This window comes from Melopsittacus undulatus, chromosome 4, assembly GCF_012275295.1.
Source record: "Melopsittacus undulatus isolate bMelUnd1 chromosome 4, bMelUnd1.mat.Z, whole genome shotgun sequence".
Classification (NCBI taxonomy): Eukaryota; Metazoa; Chordata; class Aves; order Psittaciformes; family Psittaculidae; genus Melopsittacus; species Melopsittacus undulatus.
This window is the reverse complement of record NC_047530.1, coordinates 51,496,661-51,517,376: the sequence shown is the minus strand read 5'-3', so window position 1 is coordinate 51,517,376 and position 20,716 is coordinate 51,496,661. Positions and strand designations below refer to the sequence as shown.

Sequence of the window (20,716 nt, the reverse complement as noted above, 5' to 3'; positions counted from 1 at the left end):
CAGCAGTGGTGGTTACTTTGCAAGCATGGCAGCTATGCAGCAAATGCTTCAAGATCCCCCCAAGTATTACAGCCCAGCCTCTGTGCATGAACTGGGTTACCAGCCCATGCCACCCATCACTCACTGGGGAGCAATCCCACCATGTCAAAGAATGCAAATCCCCTGCCATTGAGGGCTGCAGTGACAAAGCATGGCAGCCTGAGAAACAAGGGGTTTTGGAGGCAGAGAGGAGGCTCAGTGGTGCTCTGTCCTTCTGGATGGGGTTGCAGGTGCTCACCAGGAGCTTGCTCTAACATCCCAACCCCACGGAGGGATGAAGAAGCCCTGTGTCTTGTCACATCCCAGAGCAGCTGGCGTGCAAAGGGCTGCCACTGCCATTGAGCCTCAAGGGCATGTGGAGGAGAGGGATGGATCCAGCCCAGCTGGAACAGGATGAGGGCATCCTGCGGTGGCTTTCTCACAACAGCAGGGCACCACAGAGTCACACTTACCATGATCACAGCAACCACGATGGCAACAATACCAATCACGTACAGCTTCCCGGAGAACAGCTCATCAATTTTTTTGTGGCAGTTGACAGTCTGAAGCAGAAAAGCATGCTGGTCAGAGAGCCTGCTCTCCCCTTGCCTGCCCCTGGTACCCAGAGAGGCAGGTCTGCTTCCTCCAGTCCTGCTTATGTTCCTGGGTCATGACTCTAGGACTCCCCACCAGACTTCACCCCTCTGTGCCTGTCAGCCCCTCAAGCAGGAACAGCAAAGGAAGAACTGACAGGAACCTCCAACACCCCTCTACACCATCACCAAACAAATTAAATCTCTACCCTTTAACCTAATTCCCAATAAATCCCCAAATTTCCCTGGCAGCCATGTTTCCTCACATGAGCTGCACTGAGCAGAAAGCAACCATACCTACCTCAAAGGTTTTCAGGATGGAGTCTTTTCTTGAGCAGAGGTCTTCTCTCCACAGGGGAGCGGTAGCTCCTATTACATTATCAGGACCACAGCAGTCCAGCTACATATAGAGAGGGGAAAAAACCCCCAAACAACTCAACAAAAAACCATCATTAGGAGACAGCAAACACTCATGCAAGAGCTCTCCCCACCATTAAACATCCTTGAAACTACCCACAACTGAGGGAGCATCTTGGAAGGGAAAACAATGAAGGGGAAATAACTCTCCAAATTCATTTTTTCTTTCCATGAAATGCAGCTGCTTCCTGCAATAGTGGCAGACAGAGCTGATGTTGGTATCCTGGAGGAGAGTGAACCCAGCTCTCTCCAGAGATTTTGCTTCCTACTGAGCAGAGGAAGTATTGGGAATAGTTCCTTAGAGCAATATTTTTCTTTCATTTAATTTTACTTAAATCAGGGGTGCTGAGGTAAATGAAAAGCAACTTAATTAGAGCTTGAGCCAGACTTCCCAGCACAGTGTGAAAGGCAGAATACTGAAGAGGGCAGAACTCTGCTTCTTGACATGTGAGAACAGCAAACTTGACAGGCTAAGACCTGCATGTAGGACCATCTGCTTTAGACCCTGCTTTTCCTATTCATTTTCCTGACCCCTATTTTTAATCCTCCTTCCTCCCACATTCTCATTTCCTCTGTCTGCAAGAAACTGCTATGGAGGGGAGATTTCTACATAAAACTTGGTAAGCAGGCAGCAAAATTCCAGTGCTGAGAACACAAACACATTTGATCCACTTCCTAAGCATCGAAAAATCCAGTGTTGCCTTCACTCCCTGCCCAAGGACTTGTAGCTCAGCTTACTGCTTCTGCCCCAGTGGGGAGGATCAGCCTGTGCACAGTGACAGCCATCGCTCAGCACTGACAAACCACTACAGAAGTTAACTGGGTGTCATTCGCAGCATACAAGATCCTACCTATCAGCAGGTGCTTTGGCCAACTGCATGTGGCCTGAGCAGAGTGTGCAGCAGGACCGGTGACATCTTACCGTTTCATGGAAGGTCTTCACCACAGCTTTGCCGTTGTTCGCGTCTGACTCTGCCATGAGCGCTTGTTGAAACGCTTGATCGTAGAACTGCTTCACATCTTTGGCTATCTAGGAAAGAGGGGAGAAAAAACTCCCTTTCAGGCAGAGGAGAAGGAAACCCACCCAGTGGATGGGTTCAGTGTCTGAAGGGGAAAGGTTCCCTCCAATGGCACACACAGGTAGGAGAGCAGTTTTTAAATAGGTTTGCACCCCATTTATTTGCACAGGTGTGTGAACATAGGCCTGTCTTTCATAGGGCCTAAGTCCCTCCAGCTGCACAGTGTTAAGAGCAGCAGATATTAAGAACCTCATTCACTTCTCAGCAGGTTCCAGAAAGGGTTATCCAAGTGCTCCATGAGAATTCTCTATCAGACAAAGACAGACAAGGCCCAGAGGGTGAACCACAAGATCTGAGATAGCCTTCAGCCCATGTGGATTTGCTGTTTGGCTCAGAAACAGCTTGTTCTGAACCACCCAACACATGGAGACAAAGGAAGCAGGTAACACATGTCCCACTGAGGCTGCAGAAGCAGGCAGGACATGCTGGGGAAGTCAGGAAGAGGTGGGGTGTGCAAGCAAAGCTGTGGTAGGTATGGGCACCTAGGCTTACTGTATGGCAGGAATTTGGGGGTATTGGACACTAAAGCCTCATTTGGGTGGCTCATTGTCAGGGAAACTGGCCTTGTGGCTTCTCTTCTAACACCCTCCAATAATTTGGGAGAGACAGATGAAAAGAGGACATGCAAGAGAAGCAAAACAAAAAAAAAACAGTAGCAGGTAAGGAATGGAGAATGCTGTCAAGAACATCTGCTCTTGGCAGTGCAGGCTGGATTAGCACACAAAAAATGAAACAGCAGCAAGAAGGAGCATGATTTCAATCAATTATCACAGCATTTCTTTGTCACTGCTCAGAAAAGTTTGCTTTGGAGGGCAGTGTTCTCCAATCAAAGCATTTGATTCTGGTACATGAAAAATATAAACTAGTAAATCCTATGTCTTGCCTCCCCATCCTATATGTAAAGTGTCTGTGGAAGAGCAACCCTGTGCCTGTGTGATAGGAAATGACTGTCCCCCAAGGGGCTGAAAACCCAGCTGGAATGAAGCCCCTGCTGGGAGCAGCTCTTGGTGGCCAGGATCACCCAGTGCTTCCCTCCAGCCCGTGTTGATCCCCAGACGTCTCTGGCCAAAGTGGGGAGAAGCAAGCTTTGTGAGCAGGGACATCTAACAAGCCCATTCATCACGCAGGCTGTGAAAGCAGCTGACGCCAACAGATTGCCACTGTTCATTTTAAGCTGCAAAATTACTTTTAGGGACTGAAGTCATCGTTCTTGTATTGGCAAATCCTAAATTTCTTGGCTTTATCCTATGATGGCCAAGCACCTTCTCCCCAGGATGGAAACCAACATACATGGGGGGTGTTGCCTCCTTACTTAGGCTCTGCTTTTTTTGCTGTTGCGCATCTTGGACTCTTCAGGATTCACAACTAACATCTTCAGGAAACATGGCCCCTCTGCAAAGGTTAATTAGTTCACCAAAGCTGCTAGGAAACATACCCTGCCTGCATAATAATATGTTTAGCCACGGAAGAGTTTATTCCGGTGAAGTCATGCACTCTCTGGTGAATGACTACAAGGGTGTTCCCACTCATGGCTGAGCTGGTCATCTGCAGCCTACACGCATGTGAAAGCTGAGCAGGCCACCACCTACTTACATGTCTAGTTTATATCTCCTAGTAAACACATTTCCTGTTCTGCCAGAGAGTTTAATCTGTGTTCTGTGCAAAAGCTTAATGGCTGAGGGATCAACACCCAGCCCACAATATGGCCACAGTTCTTAAACTGATTGTTTTGCTCTTCAAGACCAAACTTGGTATGCATGAGCACATGAGACTGTAGTGAAGACAAGGTGAAAAGCTGCAATTTCAGTCTTACCCTTTAGCTACCCCTGTTCTGGCCAGAGGAACTCATCTGAGTAGTCCCTTGGAGGGTGCCTGGGACAGAAACTTCTGCCCCTCATGCATGCACTGATCAGCATTATTAACCAGAAGTAATCTCAGTCCTGGCTGACTAACAGCCAGAAATGGGTTATATGATACTGGCAAAGAGCAGGAAGCACCAAGCAACCCTGTTAACACAGACGCAGGCTCCCTCCACACAGTATTCCCTCCCTTCAGGGCAAGGTGGCTGGGTTTGCTCTTTGCTCTCTGACACTTAGGATGTGCAGATGGCTTTCCTTCATGACTTCATATGTGAATCAACTCACTCTGTGACTGACAGTGTGGCAGCAAGGAGGAGACCCAAGTGAGAAAGAGCTATATTTACTCCAGACATTGCACTACATGCTGTAAGGGACAGCTGCTACCATCAGGCGCTTACATTTAAAGTTCATTAGCCTGGCCATGAGGAGTTAGGTGATCTGCCCAGGTCGCACAGCTAATCTAAGTCCCTGTGACTCAGTCTGGGAGCAGCTCGTGAGCAAAACAGCTTGTGCTGGGATCTGCTGTGGTTCTGCCCCAGCCTCCCAGTCCCACAAATGCAGGCTCTGGAGTTGTCTTACTTGGTCTTTGTTGACAAATCCCCAGATTCCAGCTGCAACTTCGCAGGCAAACAGGATCACCAGGCAAGTGAAGAACTGCAAAGACAAATCAAGAGAGGGACATTTAACGTAACTGGCTACAGGCAAAAACAACCATTACGTGGGTAGAGGTGTGGAGTGGCCCTTCTACTGACAGAGACAGGAACAAGGTGTCTCCTGACTTCAAACCTTTTTATCACTCATAAACATGCTTAGCCCAAACACATATATATCCTATAACAAACTGGATACCAACCCACCCCCAGACTTCCCACTGGGATGCCTGAGCAGGGATAAGCAGAGCCCTTTCCACACAGGGACTGGCATGGATGAGGATGCTCTGTGCACCGCAAGACACATCTCTCCTCTTCTTGAACCTGCAGGACCGTCCAGAGAAGTTTCTTGTTCTGCTACAGATGCCAGTGCAGGGTTAAAAGCAACATTCCAGCTGCTGAGGAGCTGTGGGGTGTCAGGGTGTGATTTATGGCCAGCTCTCTTGGCATCCACTACCCTGCAATGCTACTGCAGTTTTTTGCATAAATACTAACATTGATGTTTTCCCACAGTCCCACCCTTTTGTGCAACTCCAACACTCCTCCCTGCCATTCCCCCAAAGCCTCCTGCCATCATTTTGTTCAGATCTCTGGAACATGTTGTGACGGTCAGTCTGTTAGACTGGGAATGGGAAGCCATAAAGCTCATACATCAGAGTCAAGTGAGAAGGCACTGAGGGGCACGCTCCACACACAGCTAACATTACCTCCGTAATAACACCACCCTCAGTGACTTTTCCTGGGAAAAGCCCCAGACTGGGAGAACTGTCATGGAAGTAAAATGGCAAAAGAGATTAATGCAGTTAGGGGAAGACAAAATCACATTGTGGGGTGGGACAACAGCCCCTGACTCCTGGGAAGTCTCTGTTCCACACACATTTTCTTCACAAACAGAGTAAATGGGAGTTCCCAGAATGATGCTATGACCTGGCTCTCACATGCAAGAGCAAAGGGTTATCAGCAAAATGGAAACAGGACTATTGACCTGACAGTAGGAAAAAAACTTCCAACATCCATATCCAGTCCCCACATAAACAACTCCTATTTAAATACCTATATATCCCTGAATCTTCTGGACCATCTTTGAGGGACTGGATCCCACATTCCCCCCAAGAAGCCACATCACCCTAAGTTGTGGGCACAATGCCACTGTAATTCTCTGGCTAAGCACTAGGGCTCACTCTTGTGAAGGATGCCTCCAGTGAAGGATGTCTCCATTACCCCAGATCTGGAGGTACAACTTCCTGCAGAAGTTCTGTGAGCTGGCTGCAAAGCACCAGAGATGCAGAGTGCCACCATGTGAATACAGCTGTGTTCTTGGCCAAGCATTCACATATGCCCTCCATGTTGAGTGGCTCCCTCTTGTCTTCCTTGGGTCTTGCCGCTCAGCTTCCATGCTGCCTTTGGCACAGGATTTTAACGGCATGGGAACTTCCTGGTATTCTTCCCTTTTGCAGCAAGGCTACAGTCAGTTCATCAGCTGGCTGCAGGAGAGGGGAAGTGGCTGTTTCCCTGCAACACCCTGAGGACACTGCCTGGAAATGTCCTTGGAGTGTGGTAGGAGCCTTGGCCAATGCAAAGCATCACCATGAGGTGTCTCCAGCCTTCTCTTGCCAGGCCAAGGTATGAGCAAACATAAGCAAGCACACAGAACACAGAGCTGCTAATTTCAGCCAAAGCAGCCGGTTTCTCTGTTAGACCTCAGCTATGTTGTACCATCTGCCCTTCTAATCCTCTTTCCAGCTTCAGGAAGGAGTGAGGGGTAATTCAGGTTCTGTAATCGCTTGCGCTAACAAAAACAATAATCCAAAGCTGCCAGACCTTACTATAACCACCCCTGTCATATCTGTGCACGGGCTCCTCCTCTTCTCAGCTCAGTGACAATGCCTGCAAACTCCTAACACAGCTCTTATCCACCAGTGTTCAGAAGTGCTTTATAAAAGCTGGAGAGAAGCACCCCCTTCTTATTGGGAAACAAGCAACCAGTGGTGAAGCCAGCTGTGAAAAGCAAGGCAAAGGAGCTCCATTTCCCTTTGTCCCAGCAGTATCCACACCCATGGGTCATTACACCACCACCACCAAGAATCTTCCAGCCCAACAAAGCCAAGCGCTGGAAAATCCTTCCCATTTGTTGTTGTTTTTTTTTAATGGTTTTTTTTTTGTTTGCTTTACCCCTTATTCTTTTTTTTTTAAATTGAGTTTAAAGCTGAAATACGCGTCAGAACTTGCTTTAAATAAATAGCTCTCCCTTACCTACCCCCAAGGCAAAGGCTTTTGGTGTGGCTACAGTTTATACAATTAAGCTCATCCCACGTCAGGAATCTGGAGCCGCTGCCTCACATCAAGGATGCCTGCAGCACTTCAGTAATGGATTTTCCAGGACATCCTCACTAAGACATTGTGGGAAATCTTTGCTGTGTTCTCATCCAAATGAATAAAAACAGTGGATGACTCCTTAAAAGAACTGGAATTGTCACAGGCAGCCTTAAAACAGAGTGAAAGGAGAAGCTGTAGGGGACAGCAGGTAAGAAAAAATGGTTGGTAGGTGCTTGGTCGGAGAGTCAGACTGTGCAGGAGGAATAAAAGGAGGGGGGGCAGTTCACACAGAGAAAATTAATCCCATAGGCTCTTGCTGTTTGCACTTCTGCTATGCTGCTGGCTTCAGCCTCCGTGCTGCAGCCAGGCACAAGCAGGAGCTTGCAGCATGCCTTCCAGCTCAGCCAGAGCTCAGCAGGCTGGGCAGAGATGTCCTCAGCCAAGTAGCACTGCCATCTCCTTGCAGAGATCAGCTATTTCCATCTCCCATCTGCATCTTCCCAGCCCTGTTTGTTGGAAGACTCTCCAGCAAGGGAAGCATGGCCACGTACTGCCTGGCAGGACACCATGCTGCCAAGCAGCATCCAAAGCTTTGCACTCTTACCGTTCCCAGAAGGCACTGAGACTCCTGAATAGCGCCGTAGCATCCCAGGAACCCCACAAACATCATCACAGCTCCAACCGCGATCAGGATGTAGATTCCTGCAAATGAGAGTGAGAGGCAGAAGCATTACTGTAACGCTTTGTACAGCAGCATCCCAGCTCCTGGATGGCTATTCTGGCCCCTGGGGCAGCCTAATTACATGTGTGCAGAATTAAAGCCTGGGAGATAGGAGCAGAGGTGGCAGCAGACACAGTGGAACACCACAATGTAACATGGATCAGGTCTGAAACTGTCTGAGGTTGCTGATGACAAAACTTTAAAAAGCCCATCATCCCATCAGGAAACAGAGGACTCAAATAGTAATATGCAGAGGGTGCAGCAGGCAAGACAAGGCTTTCCTCAAACCTGCAGTATGTGAGTTCCCATAGCATACTGGTTTAAATATTTTAAGCAGAGGAGATGAAAATGATTAGTTAGCATATCTTTAAAATAAACAATAAGGCATATGGTTTATTTCTATTAAACATCATACACATTTATCCAGCTAACATTTTAAAGACAGACGAGCCACAAAACTACGAGAAAAGCACTGCTCAATTTAATATAATCTGGCTTTTGTTTGTTGTAAGTTCTTCCACAGAGAAGAAGACATATTTCACTTCAACTTATTAAATCTGCACAGCCATCTTACTCTACAACTACTTCAAAGCCTGGGAACAAGGCACTGGGTGTGGGAGCTCAGAAAACATAGGAATGAAAGTTTATTGATTCAGGAAACAAGAGCTCAGCTCAAGGCTCAGCTCTGCTGCCGCAAGTAACCACCACAGTCTCACAACCATGAGATTGGTGATGCCATGGTGATTACTCAGCCAACTGCTCCCAGCTCAGTTAGATTTGTTTGCTTTCCCGAAAACACAGCTTTCTCCTGGTGTATCCCGTATATTTAGTGCACTTGTTGGTTAATTAATACTCTCAAGTATTGTGGTTCCACTACTCTGTCAGTGAATCCTACTTTCCATCCAAAAGCAATTTGATACATGCAAAAAAAATAAAGAAATAATTACAAATGAGGCAAGACTGCAGTCACCATTTTTAACTGACAGTGAGGGAGAAAAGAGAACTCATGATGAGAATAAACATACAGGGGGCATCCAGAGGTAACAGCAACAACACTGGATCTTGCTGGTGCTTGGGAGACACGTCCCTCCAATGAAATGTTTTCTTCTGCTATGAGTCAAAATGCTTTCAGATTATTAATCAGTCTGTCAACTCCCCCTTAGGAACAGCACTGAAGTATAAACAGAGGTCAGGATTAAAACTGCCTGTACATGCCCTTCATGTTTAAGGTTTTTCTTATCTTTCTACCTTTTAAACAATCTCTGATAACTGAAGTGCAAAGTCTAAAGGGCACGTGCTGAGAGCAGAGTTAAGCCAAGTTAAATCCTTCTCTAAAAAAAACCTGATACATAACAACAGCCTTGACTTGTTTAAAATCCCCTCATGGATATGTCAAACTTGGGAAAGGGTGAATTTTGACTCCCGCTTCTTCCCTCTTTAAAACAAAAGTCACCAGCACCAAAACAATGCAACTGCCAATGCAAGGAGCGATGTGGTGAGAGGTGGTGATGGAACCACCACCCCAGCAGCTCTGTCTGGGACCTTCCTGATGGCCTTTCTCACTAGCACCATGCTTGCACAATGCCTCCCGCTATATTTAGGTGCCACAGGAGGGAGGAAGCCATCTGCAGGGGAAGCGCCGGCACAATGGAACGTGCTGACCCTGCAGGAAGCCCCTCTTCACAAAACCTGACAGCATCTGTGGCCGGGAACACCAACATTCTCACAGCAACACTGCCAGCAGAAGGGCAGTGATGTCTGCCCAACGGGCTTCAGCAGCACCCAGTAGCCACAAAAACCCAACACGCAACTGGGCTGTTGAAGAACCTCGAGTGGGGATGAGAAGAGAAGGAAAACACAAGCAGAAGACACCTTCCAGGAGAGTTTCTTGGAAAGGACAGGCCAGCAGTAGAAGTTTTATGGGCTGCCTGAAGGAGAACTGGGTGATTTTATCCCAGTGGCTGGACATGATGTGAGGTGGAGCGGTGGTGGCAGCCAGGCAGAGAGCCAGAGTGGTGAGCAGTGCTGCAGAGGGCCCCAAAGGGGCTAGGGGTGATGGGAAGACATGAACACAACCTGTGAAATGAAGGCTGTGTGCTGGACGCCTGCCAAGCCCCAGAGAGACCAATGGGGATTTTCGGATGCTACATAACTGCTATTTCAAGAACAACCTATTGGTAGTGGTCTCTCAGAAAAACAGCTTGTTGTCACGAGAACCTGATAATGCCCAAGAACCAGCCTTCACCACTCCAGCTTGTACCAGGGATGCTGCGGGTCTGGGTTTTCAACCCAAACTGCATCAGGTTTCTCCATCTTACAGCATTGGGTGGCTCCACAGGACAGTCTTCATAACAAGTTGCTCTGGGAAAATCAACTTTTCTCATCCCTCAGTGCAGCAGCTTCTGACTTCTCCTCTTGTTAGGCCAAAAGAGAGGAGACAAAGCTGGGCTGGGGGCAAGTAATTTCAACATCTGAGAAGTCAGTATTTAAGCTAACCACCCTTGTAGGTGGACAACAAGCAGATGTAGCACATCTGGAGACCAAGCAGCATGATGCTGCAGGGATCCCAGCAACCAGGTCACTCCCACAGAGAAGATTTTATTCTCAGCTTCAGCACAATAAACAACAAAGGTAACTTTCAGGCTGAGCAAATATAGCCAGGAGATCACAGCGTCATAGCGCTGTCCCGGTTGGAAAGGACCTTGAAAGATCACCTTGTCAAACCTTTTGTGAAAAAGGGAGCTTAAATGAGACTATCCAGCTCCCTGACCAGTTATATCCCCAAAGCCCCCAGGGGTGGACTCTACCATGGCCCTGCAGAGGTTGTTCCATCGAATGATTGTTCTGTCAAAAATGTCTGTCTTATACAGAGATCATCAGGAAAATGCAGGAACCACTGGTGGCTGGGAAAGTTTTAGTCTGTAAAGCAGGAGATAAAAGCCCAGCAAGAACCTCAACTGATGGAAGAGACCAAGAGGGAATAGAGACATTTGCCATTCTACAGAAGTCTTCCGGAGGCCTCTGTGCTTGCTTCTTGCTGGTTTTTGTGCAGCTTCAATAACACAAAACCAAACCCAACCTGCTGAACTCCCACCCCAGACAGGCCATGCAGAGCTCAGGCAGACAAATGACATCCTGGCTTCCCACTTCCCTCCCAGCTCATGCTTTGTCAACTCTTTGCCAGTGCTTCTGTCTAGCAAGCAAACAAGAAGTAAAGGAGGGAAGGGAAGAAGACGTGCACCACGTGCAGCTTCCTGAGCAGAGGCCAACGGATGCGACTGGAGGGGTGGGAGCAGCAGGAATGTGCAGCCAGGCAGGGAAGCGGGCAGCAATAACTGGCCTGCACTCAGAAAACCACAAAAAAACCCTGGAAGGCTTTTGGGATAAAGGCCAGCTTCATTCCCAAGCATAAACAAGTGGCCGTTATGGAGTCGCCTTTTGTTCATGAGTACCAGCAGAGCACGACAGCCTCCTGGGAGGCAAAGGAGCAGGACTCTGCTCTGGAGTTTATTTAAAAACAAGCACAAAATATTTAATGCAACAATAGCATCTTGTACAATGAAAGCTAGCAGTGTTTCTCAACAGAAATGCCACGCTGAAGACTGCAAAAGCAAACGAAAGCAACCAAAGCACCCAACCACACACTTTGGATGGTGTTTGTTTTCCCACACTCCTCGTTCTCCCCAAGGGATGGGACTGAAGGGGGTATCTCTGCCTCCAGACTGGGTGCCAGGCAGATGGGGGCTATTTCACAGCAATCACAGCCTAGATGAGAACGACCAAGCCCTCTTCCCAGAAATAAACCTGACACATCTTAGCTTTCATTCCTGGCAGACGGCAAGCATGATGGACAGTGTGGTTTTGGGCTCCACGTCTGTGAGCAAAGCACCTGTCATCCCCACCCAGAATGGCACATTATCCTCCTTAAAGTCAGAACAGCCTCCCCCCAGCACAAGCCTCCCCACTATATAAGATTAACTGCTGCTCGCCTGTCCTGGGTGAGAAACTCTTCACCAAAGCGGTATTCATCCCTTCAGGGCTCCACCCAAACTGGCACAACTCTGCATGAGCAAGGCTTCATCTGCTTTTCACATGCCACTTCTCAGCTCATTTGTATTGCAGCTTTCTCAGGGGTTTTCAAACAAGAAATGCTGCTGGCCATAAACAAACAGAATTAGAGAGGTATAAAATGCAAACCGCAGTGCCTGCATTCATACAGCTCTCTCCAAAAGCAGCAATAGGTAATCGTGGGAATAGCCGGAGCTGCAGCAACAGGCACAGTAAGCAAATGATTTCTAGGTTCACAATGTGTCTCCAAATTCTTGAGCAACACTACAGTATGATTTCTGCCCTGCGGCACATTTCTCCAATAAGGCAGCATTAAGCAAGACTACTAAAGCTGCCACACACAACCAGCCACCCACCAAAGCATGCCGTGAGGCACAGGACCTGTACATTGGGGCTGGGAAGTCACAGAAGGATTTGCATAGGCAAGCAGTGCCTGGCGTCCCCTTACCTCTTCTTGAGATGGAGCCTTAAAACAGAAAGCTTTAGGAAAAAGGGCCAACCTGTCTTCACTTCACCTCCTCTATTACAGAAAGACTCAGGATCTGTCTGAATTCAAAGCAGTAGCACAGCAACCATCTCTTCACTCAAGAGCATCAGTACATGATGCATCAGAATAAGCAGCAGCAATGGACCAAACATCACCCCCCACCTTCCTTGATACAACCAGGGCATGTGCTGCTTTGGGCTGCAAGGACCTCCTAAAGTTTTAGCCATGCAGAAAGCCCCTGAACATGAGACCCAGGGACTGACAGTAACTGAGCACTTCTCTGGATGGGGCTAGGGTGAAAAGGAAAACAAAGCAGCCAAGAGGCCAGCTTAGTTCCCAGCTCACACAGGTGGGATTTCCCTGGAAGGCCCTTTGCCTCTAGACCAGGTAGGAAGTGGGATGCTCAGTTCTGGGACAAGGGAAGGGACAGTATGGCAGTTTGTAATGTCAGTACTTGCTCTGGCATTAAAGCAACATAGCTGGTGCCTGCGGGGTTGTAAAACCCATGTCCTGTCCCTGATGAGAAGTAAAAAAAAAAAAAGAAAAAAAACAAGCAGAAAAAATCCAGACTTTAGAAAAGGACATGATGAGAAAACAAATAAAAGGAAGAACTAGCACAGCAGAGTCCCTCTAAAATAAGCAGGGAAAAGGCCAGCCCCAACTACCCCTCCTGTGTCCCACCATCCCCATCAGAGATGCTGTGCAGCTCCAGGCATGGGCTTTCCTGGGCAGCACCCTACCTCTCCCTCCATTTTGATCCTCCCCCAGCAGCTTTAACTCATTAAGCTAATGGAAGCCAGTCTCTTCCCCAGGTCACCATGGCAATGTTTCCAAAAGGCAAAAAACAAAACAAAACAAAGATGCCCCCCCCTCAGCATCACACCAAGCCCGGGCAGCTCTCCAAGCCATGCCTGCCCTCCCCACGGGATGTGCTTTAAAAATGGGCTGAGAGCAAAGGAAAGAAAGATTTTCATGTTTATTTTCCCAGTAGATAGGCTCCCAGGGAGGAGATTGCGCATCCCAGAGTTTTGCAAACCTCAGAGGGGCAGAGGGAGGGCAGACTGCAGTGCCTACCCTGCCACGGCTCCTGGCCTGGAGATGCAGAACATCACAGGGCTCCCATCACCCCTGCTGCAGAGAAGGGTGAGACCATCAGATGGTGGTGGGAAGGAGACTCCATCTTACCCCACACCACCAATCCTGGAAGAACACACTCTCCATAGCTTAAGAAAACCACCATGACGTGCTTCCTTGCAACCTGGGGGCAAGACAGAGGCAGGGAGTGGAAAGTGCCTCCAAGATGGGGTATGGGTGGATGCATCACCAGCTAGCGAGGGAGGATCTCCCAGACATTTTGTCCAGATGCCCAGTGAAATTGGCCCATCAGAGCCAACACTGCTGTCTTAGAAGTGGGGCAAGAGAGAGGGGGTGGAAAAAGAGAAGGTTTTCTGGATGATGACAACAGGGAAGCCCCTCCATTCCCATCCACCCTCTTTCCCAAGAAAAACATTGCTGCTCTGTGGCTGCTAATGACTTCCAGATGGAGCAACAGGGTCGCAAAGCATGGAGAGCTCTTCTGGGGCGGCATGGCTCACACAGAGAGATGAAAGACTTTACATGCTGCCCTTGTCTGCAAGAAGAAGGCAAGAAGGAAGCAAAGGACACACCACTACCACAAAAGCAAGGGGGAGGTGGGGAAAACCTCAGACAATGTCCTCTTGTACCCAAAATGACAGTCAGATTTCTTCTGCCTACCCAGGAAACACTGGAAGGAGATTCGAGGTTTAACAACAGCATGCTTGTGAGAGCTAAGAGGAGGTCTACTGTGCATCTCCATGACCCAAATGGATGATGGTGGTGCAGCACAGGAGATCCAGACTGGAGCATACTGGCCCATCCTCTGCTGCTGCAGCCTATAACACTTCTGGACATCTCTACGTGTCCTGAGGTCTCAGCCGCTGACAGAGCCCAAATCCTGCTGGAGGATTTCTTGTGGGCTTTGCATGCCTAAACATATGGCAGGTTTTCAAAGGAAAACTGTCAGAGCTACAGGTCTAAACCTCTGAAGAGCAAGAAGCCACCTCTGGCACAATGGGCCAATGGGAGGGGACAAAGAAGGAGGACAGCTACATTATTTGTAGTTTGATGGATCCGAACCCAAAATAACCCAGTGATATCAATTTATGACCTTAAATCTTAACCAGTTTTAGTCTGCAGAGTAAATGAATCACAGGAGTTAGTCATGACAAAGGTAGAGCAACACGCAATTAAATAAAAGTTGCTTTCTTTAATAGAAATTGAATTCTGTGATAAGAATACACACAAAAAAGGATTGTTTGCATTGTCACATATAAGAAGTAAGCCAGATGCTTAAGAAGGAAGGACTGATAAAGTGTTCTGCCTCAAAACTATCTTAAAAAGAATTCCAGTATTATTGAAGCAGATCAGAAAACATCCAGTTGATCTGACAGTGATTAGAGAAAAAATCCAGAATCACTAAATCTCAGTTGGTTTTAATTCTTTATGCAACTAAATAATTAAATTGCCCTTAATGGTAAAAAAGTTTATTTCCAACTGGAAAAAAGGCAAGTATTACTATTTAAAACAAAATCCATATATGTATTATCTTTTAAGTAATCCATTTTGCTCACTGTGGTTCAAGGCCAAATACAAACTGTGCTTTCCATTGCTAACCACATAAGCTGCCGTTCATGTCTCTACTGGCAAGCCAGTGACACACAGAGCCTTGGAAAAGTTGAGCACAAAAGGGTGATAGGAGAACCAGTGCTGATCCAGCTGTGTGCATCCACAGGGATCACTGCAACACCTCAAAACTGAAGGTGTTATTTTGCTAGTGGCTATTATGAGATCTAGAGACCAAGACTATTGGGCTCTTCTCTATCCCCTTCACAACAATGTTAGCAAAAGATTTGCTGTTGCATCTAACCTCACAATATACGGAAGCTGGCACTACCTTTAAAAGATGCTTAATATTTCAAGGAGGGATGGGAACCAGGACAGGAGCATGAAGAGAAACTAAGAACTTCCCATTGCTCATATCAGGTACACACTCACTGTAGAACTGCTGGCTTCCAGAGTGTTAGTAACACACCAGAGCTGAAGTGCAACTCTCTCTGCAATGAAAAACCTCTTTGAAACCCTGGAAATCACTGGTTTTTGCCTGAGGCAATTAAAGCTAATTAAGGGGGAAAAAAGCTATTATGGATAGAAGAGACAGCTCCTTCATGACCATTCAGACCACACAAGTCTGTTTAGATGATTGCTGGGATGCTCTGCACCGATGGCCACATCTGGGACCCACAGCAAGAGTGGCCAGAAAATCCTCCCATGCTGTAAGGGCAGCAGGCAAGGCCTGGGGAAGCTTAGACCCCTACCCATGTATGCCCTACTGCTCAGCAGTCCCTCCTCTCTGCAAGGGTCAGACCCCCCTGAAGCCATCAAAGCCTCAGGACAGCAATTCCAAAAACCCTGAGGATACCCACAAATGCTTGTCAGCAACGGATGTCATGTTGACTTCAAGGACAAGCGTGCAGATGCAACTGCAGTTCAACTCACATGTGTACTAATGTGCAAGAAAGACTTCAAAGCATCCCTGTGCCTTCTGGCCCATTTCTTCAAGCCTGCTCTACATGAAAAGCAGCTCAAACTCATGAGCAGGACAGTGAAGGGAGTCTGTGATTCACCTTGCTAGAGAGCCTGCATTCCTGTTAGCCAGTCTCTTCTCTAGTGCTACCACAGCACACCACTTTGCGGGCACACTCACTGCCTTCAAATCAGCCCAAAGCCGTTGCTGTCTCCCACATGATTTGCTGCTGCCTGACCTGCCTGGCAGCCGGATCCACAATTATCAGTCTGGTTGCTAGGGAAAAAGACCCAAAAATAAAAAGATTAAAACCCTGTTGCCTTTCTGTTGAGGCAGCGATACCCAGCAGGATGGTATGCAAACAGGAGTGGTGGCAGCAGCCAAGCTTAACCCACCACTGCACACCTCCCAAGGACTGCCAGTGCTGCCATGCTCTGGGATACCGCTCATGAGAGGATTTACTAGTAAAACACAAAAACGCTAAACAGAAGCAAACCCAGTGCCCCTCCTCACCCCCAGAGCTACACGGAACACCACACCCCAGTTCTGGATGCCTTTGCACTCTTCCTCGCGTCTGGCCCTACTCCAGGGCCGAGCTAATTGGAGCCACGGGTCGTGTCACCTTGTCACTTGCTGGGAGCAGCTGGAGGCAGTTTTCCTATTTTGGATCTGGCAGGCGAGAGCAAAGCTGAGACCATCCAGCTGCCATGCTCCACTCCTCGCCGGGAAAGCACGGGAAGGGCAGGCAGCAGGGATGAGTGCCCAGTGATGCTCCCAGCACACAGGCACTCCAGAAAGGGGGAAGTGTGAAACCCAGTGGTGAGGCAGACAAGAGCCAGGGCTTTTGTCCCTATCTTCCTGAAAGCATTTTGCCTGCAGGGGCCATCTCTGGGCATGACATAACCAAATCCTTGAAGGGCAGGAAACCTGGCTTTCCCCTGTCACATTATCTTCACTATTATCCCAACTGAGACAGGGCAAAAGCAGGAAGGTCAGTGTCGCTTCCCTCTTCAAGATCCCCAAGGGCTCCTAAAACCAGTGACACCACAGCACCAACTTGCTGCAGACAGATCAGACTGCTCCAGCTTGTACTGGTATCTGCAGAGATGGACTGCTCAGCCTTTTCCCACGGGCTCTCATAACCAATTGAATAACAGTTTTGTTTTGTTTTTAAATGTTACTTTAAGTGTACGGTCAATAACTATCTAAGAAGAGGTTCACCAGTTGTCAGCATCCAACTTATTAATGCCTCTAGCTAACTTCAAGATGTTTTCTGACCTGCTATCAACACCCTGCCCAGACACACAGAGCACTTCAGGCGCAGTGGTACACAAGGGCAAGAAGGATTTTAAGTTTTCATCTACAAATAAGCAAATAAATGTGTATTTGACCATAAGCCTAGCTCAGATGAAGAGCAAGTATTTCCCTTTAGTCACAAAAGCATGAAAGTGCGGTGTTCCAGCTATCCCCATCCGTGGTAGCACTTAGTCTTGACAGCACTGAAGCAGTTAACTTGCCATCTGCTGGAGCACCGGGTCCACAGCCAGAATGGAAGTGCCAAAAGCCAAGACTGCAACAACTGGTTAGGGATCAGAGAATTCACGAGCCATGCTGAGGAAAAGCCCATGAACAAGAGCTCATTTAATAACCTCCCAAGCCAGCCCACAAGACAACTCATTGGATGCAGTGCCAAGATGCTGAGGCAGAGAGTGTGAATGGAGGGGAAATACTGCTTGTGGACAACCCCAACCCCAGGAGCTCCCTCCTTGTGGATGGATAAGTGAGTGGGAAACAGTTGCCTGTGCCCATGGGGCTGCAAGAGCAGCTGCTGCTGTGGTCCAGTCTGGCTGCAAGGGAAGCTAAGAGCAAGGAGCACTCCTCTCCTCCTCCCACAGCAGGCTGAAGGCAGATAAGCATCACGTGTAGTACCCCATTAGCTGCCCTGCTCCCCAGATCCTCCTTCTCCCAGCTTGCCATTGCCATCAATTCCCAAGCACTGACCAGCTGTGTTAATTATCTGTCTTCTCCTGTAACACACAGACAACCTGAGAAAACAGCTTTTAACAAAACAGCTCCAAGTTTGGCGCAGGAGAAAGGACACAGAGAGAAATCAGGAGACACCAAAGCACTGCTTTCCTGCTCCCCCTCCTCACTAAGTACAAACCCCATGGTAGAAGTTTTCCTCTGACAGTTTTTATTGCTTCCCCCTGTCCTGCAGCAAAGCCTGGCTGGCTTTTAGAAGCCTCCTGACAGATCCCAGACCAGGGCCCTGCGCCAGGCACCAAAAAGTGGTTTGCAAGAAGAAAAAAGAAGAAAAAACAAAACCCAAAAAAAGCCCCAGCTCCAGAGGCCAACCCCAGAGAGGATTCCACTCCCAAAGCTGAAATATCACGTGCATGTGTACACTGGATGCCAGAGGAAAGACGGAGGAGTATCAGTTGAGGGGGGAAGAGGTAAAAAAAGAAAAGGCAAAAAGAAATCCCAGCTTTCAGGCTCCAGAGGGCTGGCTGGGAAAGGCAGCAGCTGAAAGAAATGCTCTGCTGTTATTACTGCATGGAAATTACAGCCGCCAGAAGGAATCCAGGCCAATCTGTTGCTGAATATAACTTTAAAAAGACATCCAGCCTCAAAACATGGGCCATTCCTGGATGTCACAAGGCCAGCACAGTGGTGGGACCCATAGTCTGCTCCCCACTGCCTTCCAAATAGCAAAGGCTGAGAACAAAGACAAAACAGAAAGAGGTGGAAGAGCAACAGATGCACAACAGGTGGGGCAGAAGGACTTGGCTCCTGCATTCCAGGTCGTCCAGGTTTTGGGAGCAATGTGTTAACTAAGGAGACATCAGTTGCTGGCCTCCGGAAGGAAGGAGCTGTTTGCGCTGGTTCCTGGAAAGGAGCTTAACTTCTTAAGAGTTCCCTTTTTTTTTCTTAATTGAAATCTACAAAGGGGAATTGCTGCAGATACAGCTCTGGGTGTGCAGCAGGAGAGGGGAGACAACAAGCAAGGGGAAACCCACTGCTATTTACAGCAGGCCTGTAACCAGGCAGGCAGGGAGAGGGCTCAGGCATGCAGTTTCATAGGCAAGCAGGGAAAACCAAAGAAGGATCCTTCCCAGAAGGTAGTTTCAGCTCTAGGTGAGAACAAGACATTGGATCAGACAGGTCCTGTCCCCAGCCCCAGCAGCTTGCACTCCAAGCCAGCTCCAGCCTGGCAGCCAGCCCCTCCTGCAAGTGTCTCCCCCGCGTCTGTGAGGGATTATTGGAGCACAGGGCAAAAATAGGGGGGTTCATCTCCCAGCAAGCCAGCATGCTGTCAAATTAATAAAAATCGTGCTAAGCTTAACCATAACAGAGAGGCTCCACCTGCCCCTCCTGGAAAACATGAGTCATGAGCTCACCGAGCTGCACTTTCCATTGCCAGGGGCTCCATCAGCTACTTTTATATCCCTTTGGATAGGAAATGAGATACGCTTCCAAGAAGTCCCCCCTCTTCCCAAACGTGCTCTGGGGACAGCAGCAGAGAACAGCCGGAGAACCTCCTATGCTGCAACTTGTGTGCTTTTAGCTGTCGTGACTTGGGTTCTGCGCTTGGGCCACAGCCAACATTCAATAAACCCTTTGGCATGGCAGGAGATGTTTTGGGCAGTACAGGGGCAGCAGGAGGCAATTATAGCCTGACCTTGCTGCTCACCTGGAGCTTTCCGCCCTGCTTTTGGGCACACTGCTGTTCCCCCTGGGGCACGATACCCACGCAGCAATGCCAGCATGCTCACACCTACTTACCGACATAGAAGGTATTGGGGGCCTGCTTCTCGCCCAGGTGCAGGTAGAGGATATTCGTCGTCTGGGAGTCATGCCGGAGCCACAGGGCCACTCCCAGGATGATGCCTCCTGCCAGCTGAGGAGAAAGCAGAGGGAAGCAGACATTACCCACTGCTCCAGCAGCACCAGACCCCAGGCAGCGGTTTTCAGGTGGGAGCAGAAGGTTTGCTTTTCATCTTTCTCCAAAGTCTTATTTACTCTTTTCACGTACAAGAGCATCCTTCCAAACCACTGTCCTACCCCTGCAACGTGCTTTGTGCTCCATGCCACATAAGCCACACAATCTTCCCTGCTTTGTGAAAAGATCCTTCATTCTGGCAATGTGCAAAGCCCCTTCCACTTCCTGCAGGTGATTTCTTTCCTAAAAGCACTTTTGTTACTCAATTAAAATGGAAGACTCAGCCTTACCCGAGAAGCACAACATGTGCAATTTAGGCTTTTAGGAGAGTTTTTCAACAGAACTTAGGATCAGCCCCAACCACTCCCTTTTCCCAACAGGCTGTTATAACCCCATTTCATGTCCCTGTGATGTACAAAGAGGGTTTTGCTTGATCTGCTGAGAACTTGGTAGGAAGGATGAGGAGACTGTGGCTTAGAAAGCAGGAGCTTTTACCCTCAGCCTCCAGTCTCATGTGCCCATTACTTTCCATTCATGGTCAGGCTTCTACTCTGAGCAGACCTAGTGCTCCTCTGGCAGGTAAGGCTTTCCTTAACATCCTAATAAAGGGATTGAAGCAGAGCAAAGCCTCAGTACAAGCCAAAGCACACCCATGCTGCTTTTGGAGGCTATCATGAAGATGCTCAACAGAGCTGAGCAGCTCTGCAAGTCAACAAGGCTGAAACCACTGCCTTGCCTGCTGCTGTGCTCCAGCAGAAGAGCAGAGCACTCACACACACGTGGAAGCCTCCAGGGCAAGGGCAAAACCACATCCAAACACAGATGTTCTGCGCATGGAGCATCGACCCAGCTTACCACTGGAATACTTATGTCCAAGTTACGGGAAGTTTGATGACTGACTTCCTCACTGTTTTCCCTTTCAGGGAGGGGCTGGGAATGGCAGGGGAGGAGGAGAGCAGAGTGG

The 20,716-nt window shown here is 48.4% G+C and overlaps 1 protein-coding gene across 1 annotated transcript in view; it reads right to left on the bottom strand.

Moving 5' to 3' along the window:
- The window catches only part of CD81 (CD81 molecule), a 33,715-nt gene that overhangs the window by 3,592 nt on the left and 9,407 nt on the right, over window positions 1–20,716 (bottom strand). The window contains exons 2-7 of the mRNA XM_005149197.3: window positions 19,596–19,710; window positions 7,537–7,634; window positions 4,546–4,620; window positions 1,951–2,058; window positions 913–1,011; window positions 492–581 (exon numbers count right to left, since the gene is read on the bottom strand). Coding sequence (XP_005149254.1) covers window positions 492–581; window positions 913–1,011; window positions 1,951–2,058; window positions 4,546–4,620; window positions 7,537–7,634; window positions 19,596–19,710 — 585 coding nt within the window. The remainder of the gene's footprint in view (window positions 1–491; window positions 582–912; window positions 1,012–1,950; window positions 2,059–4,545; window positions 4,621–7,536; window positions 7,635–19,595; window positions 19,711–20,716) is intronic.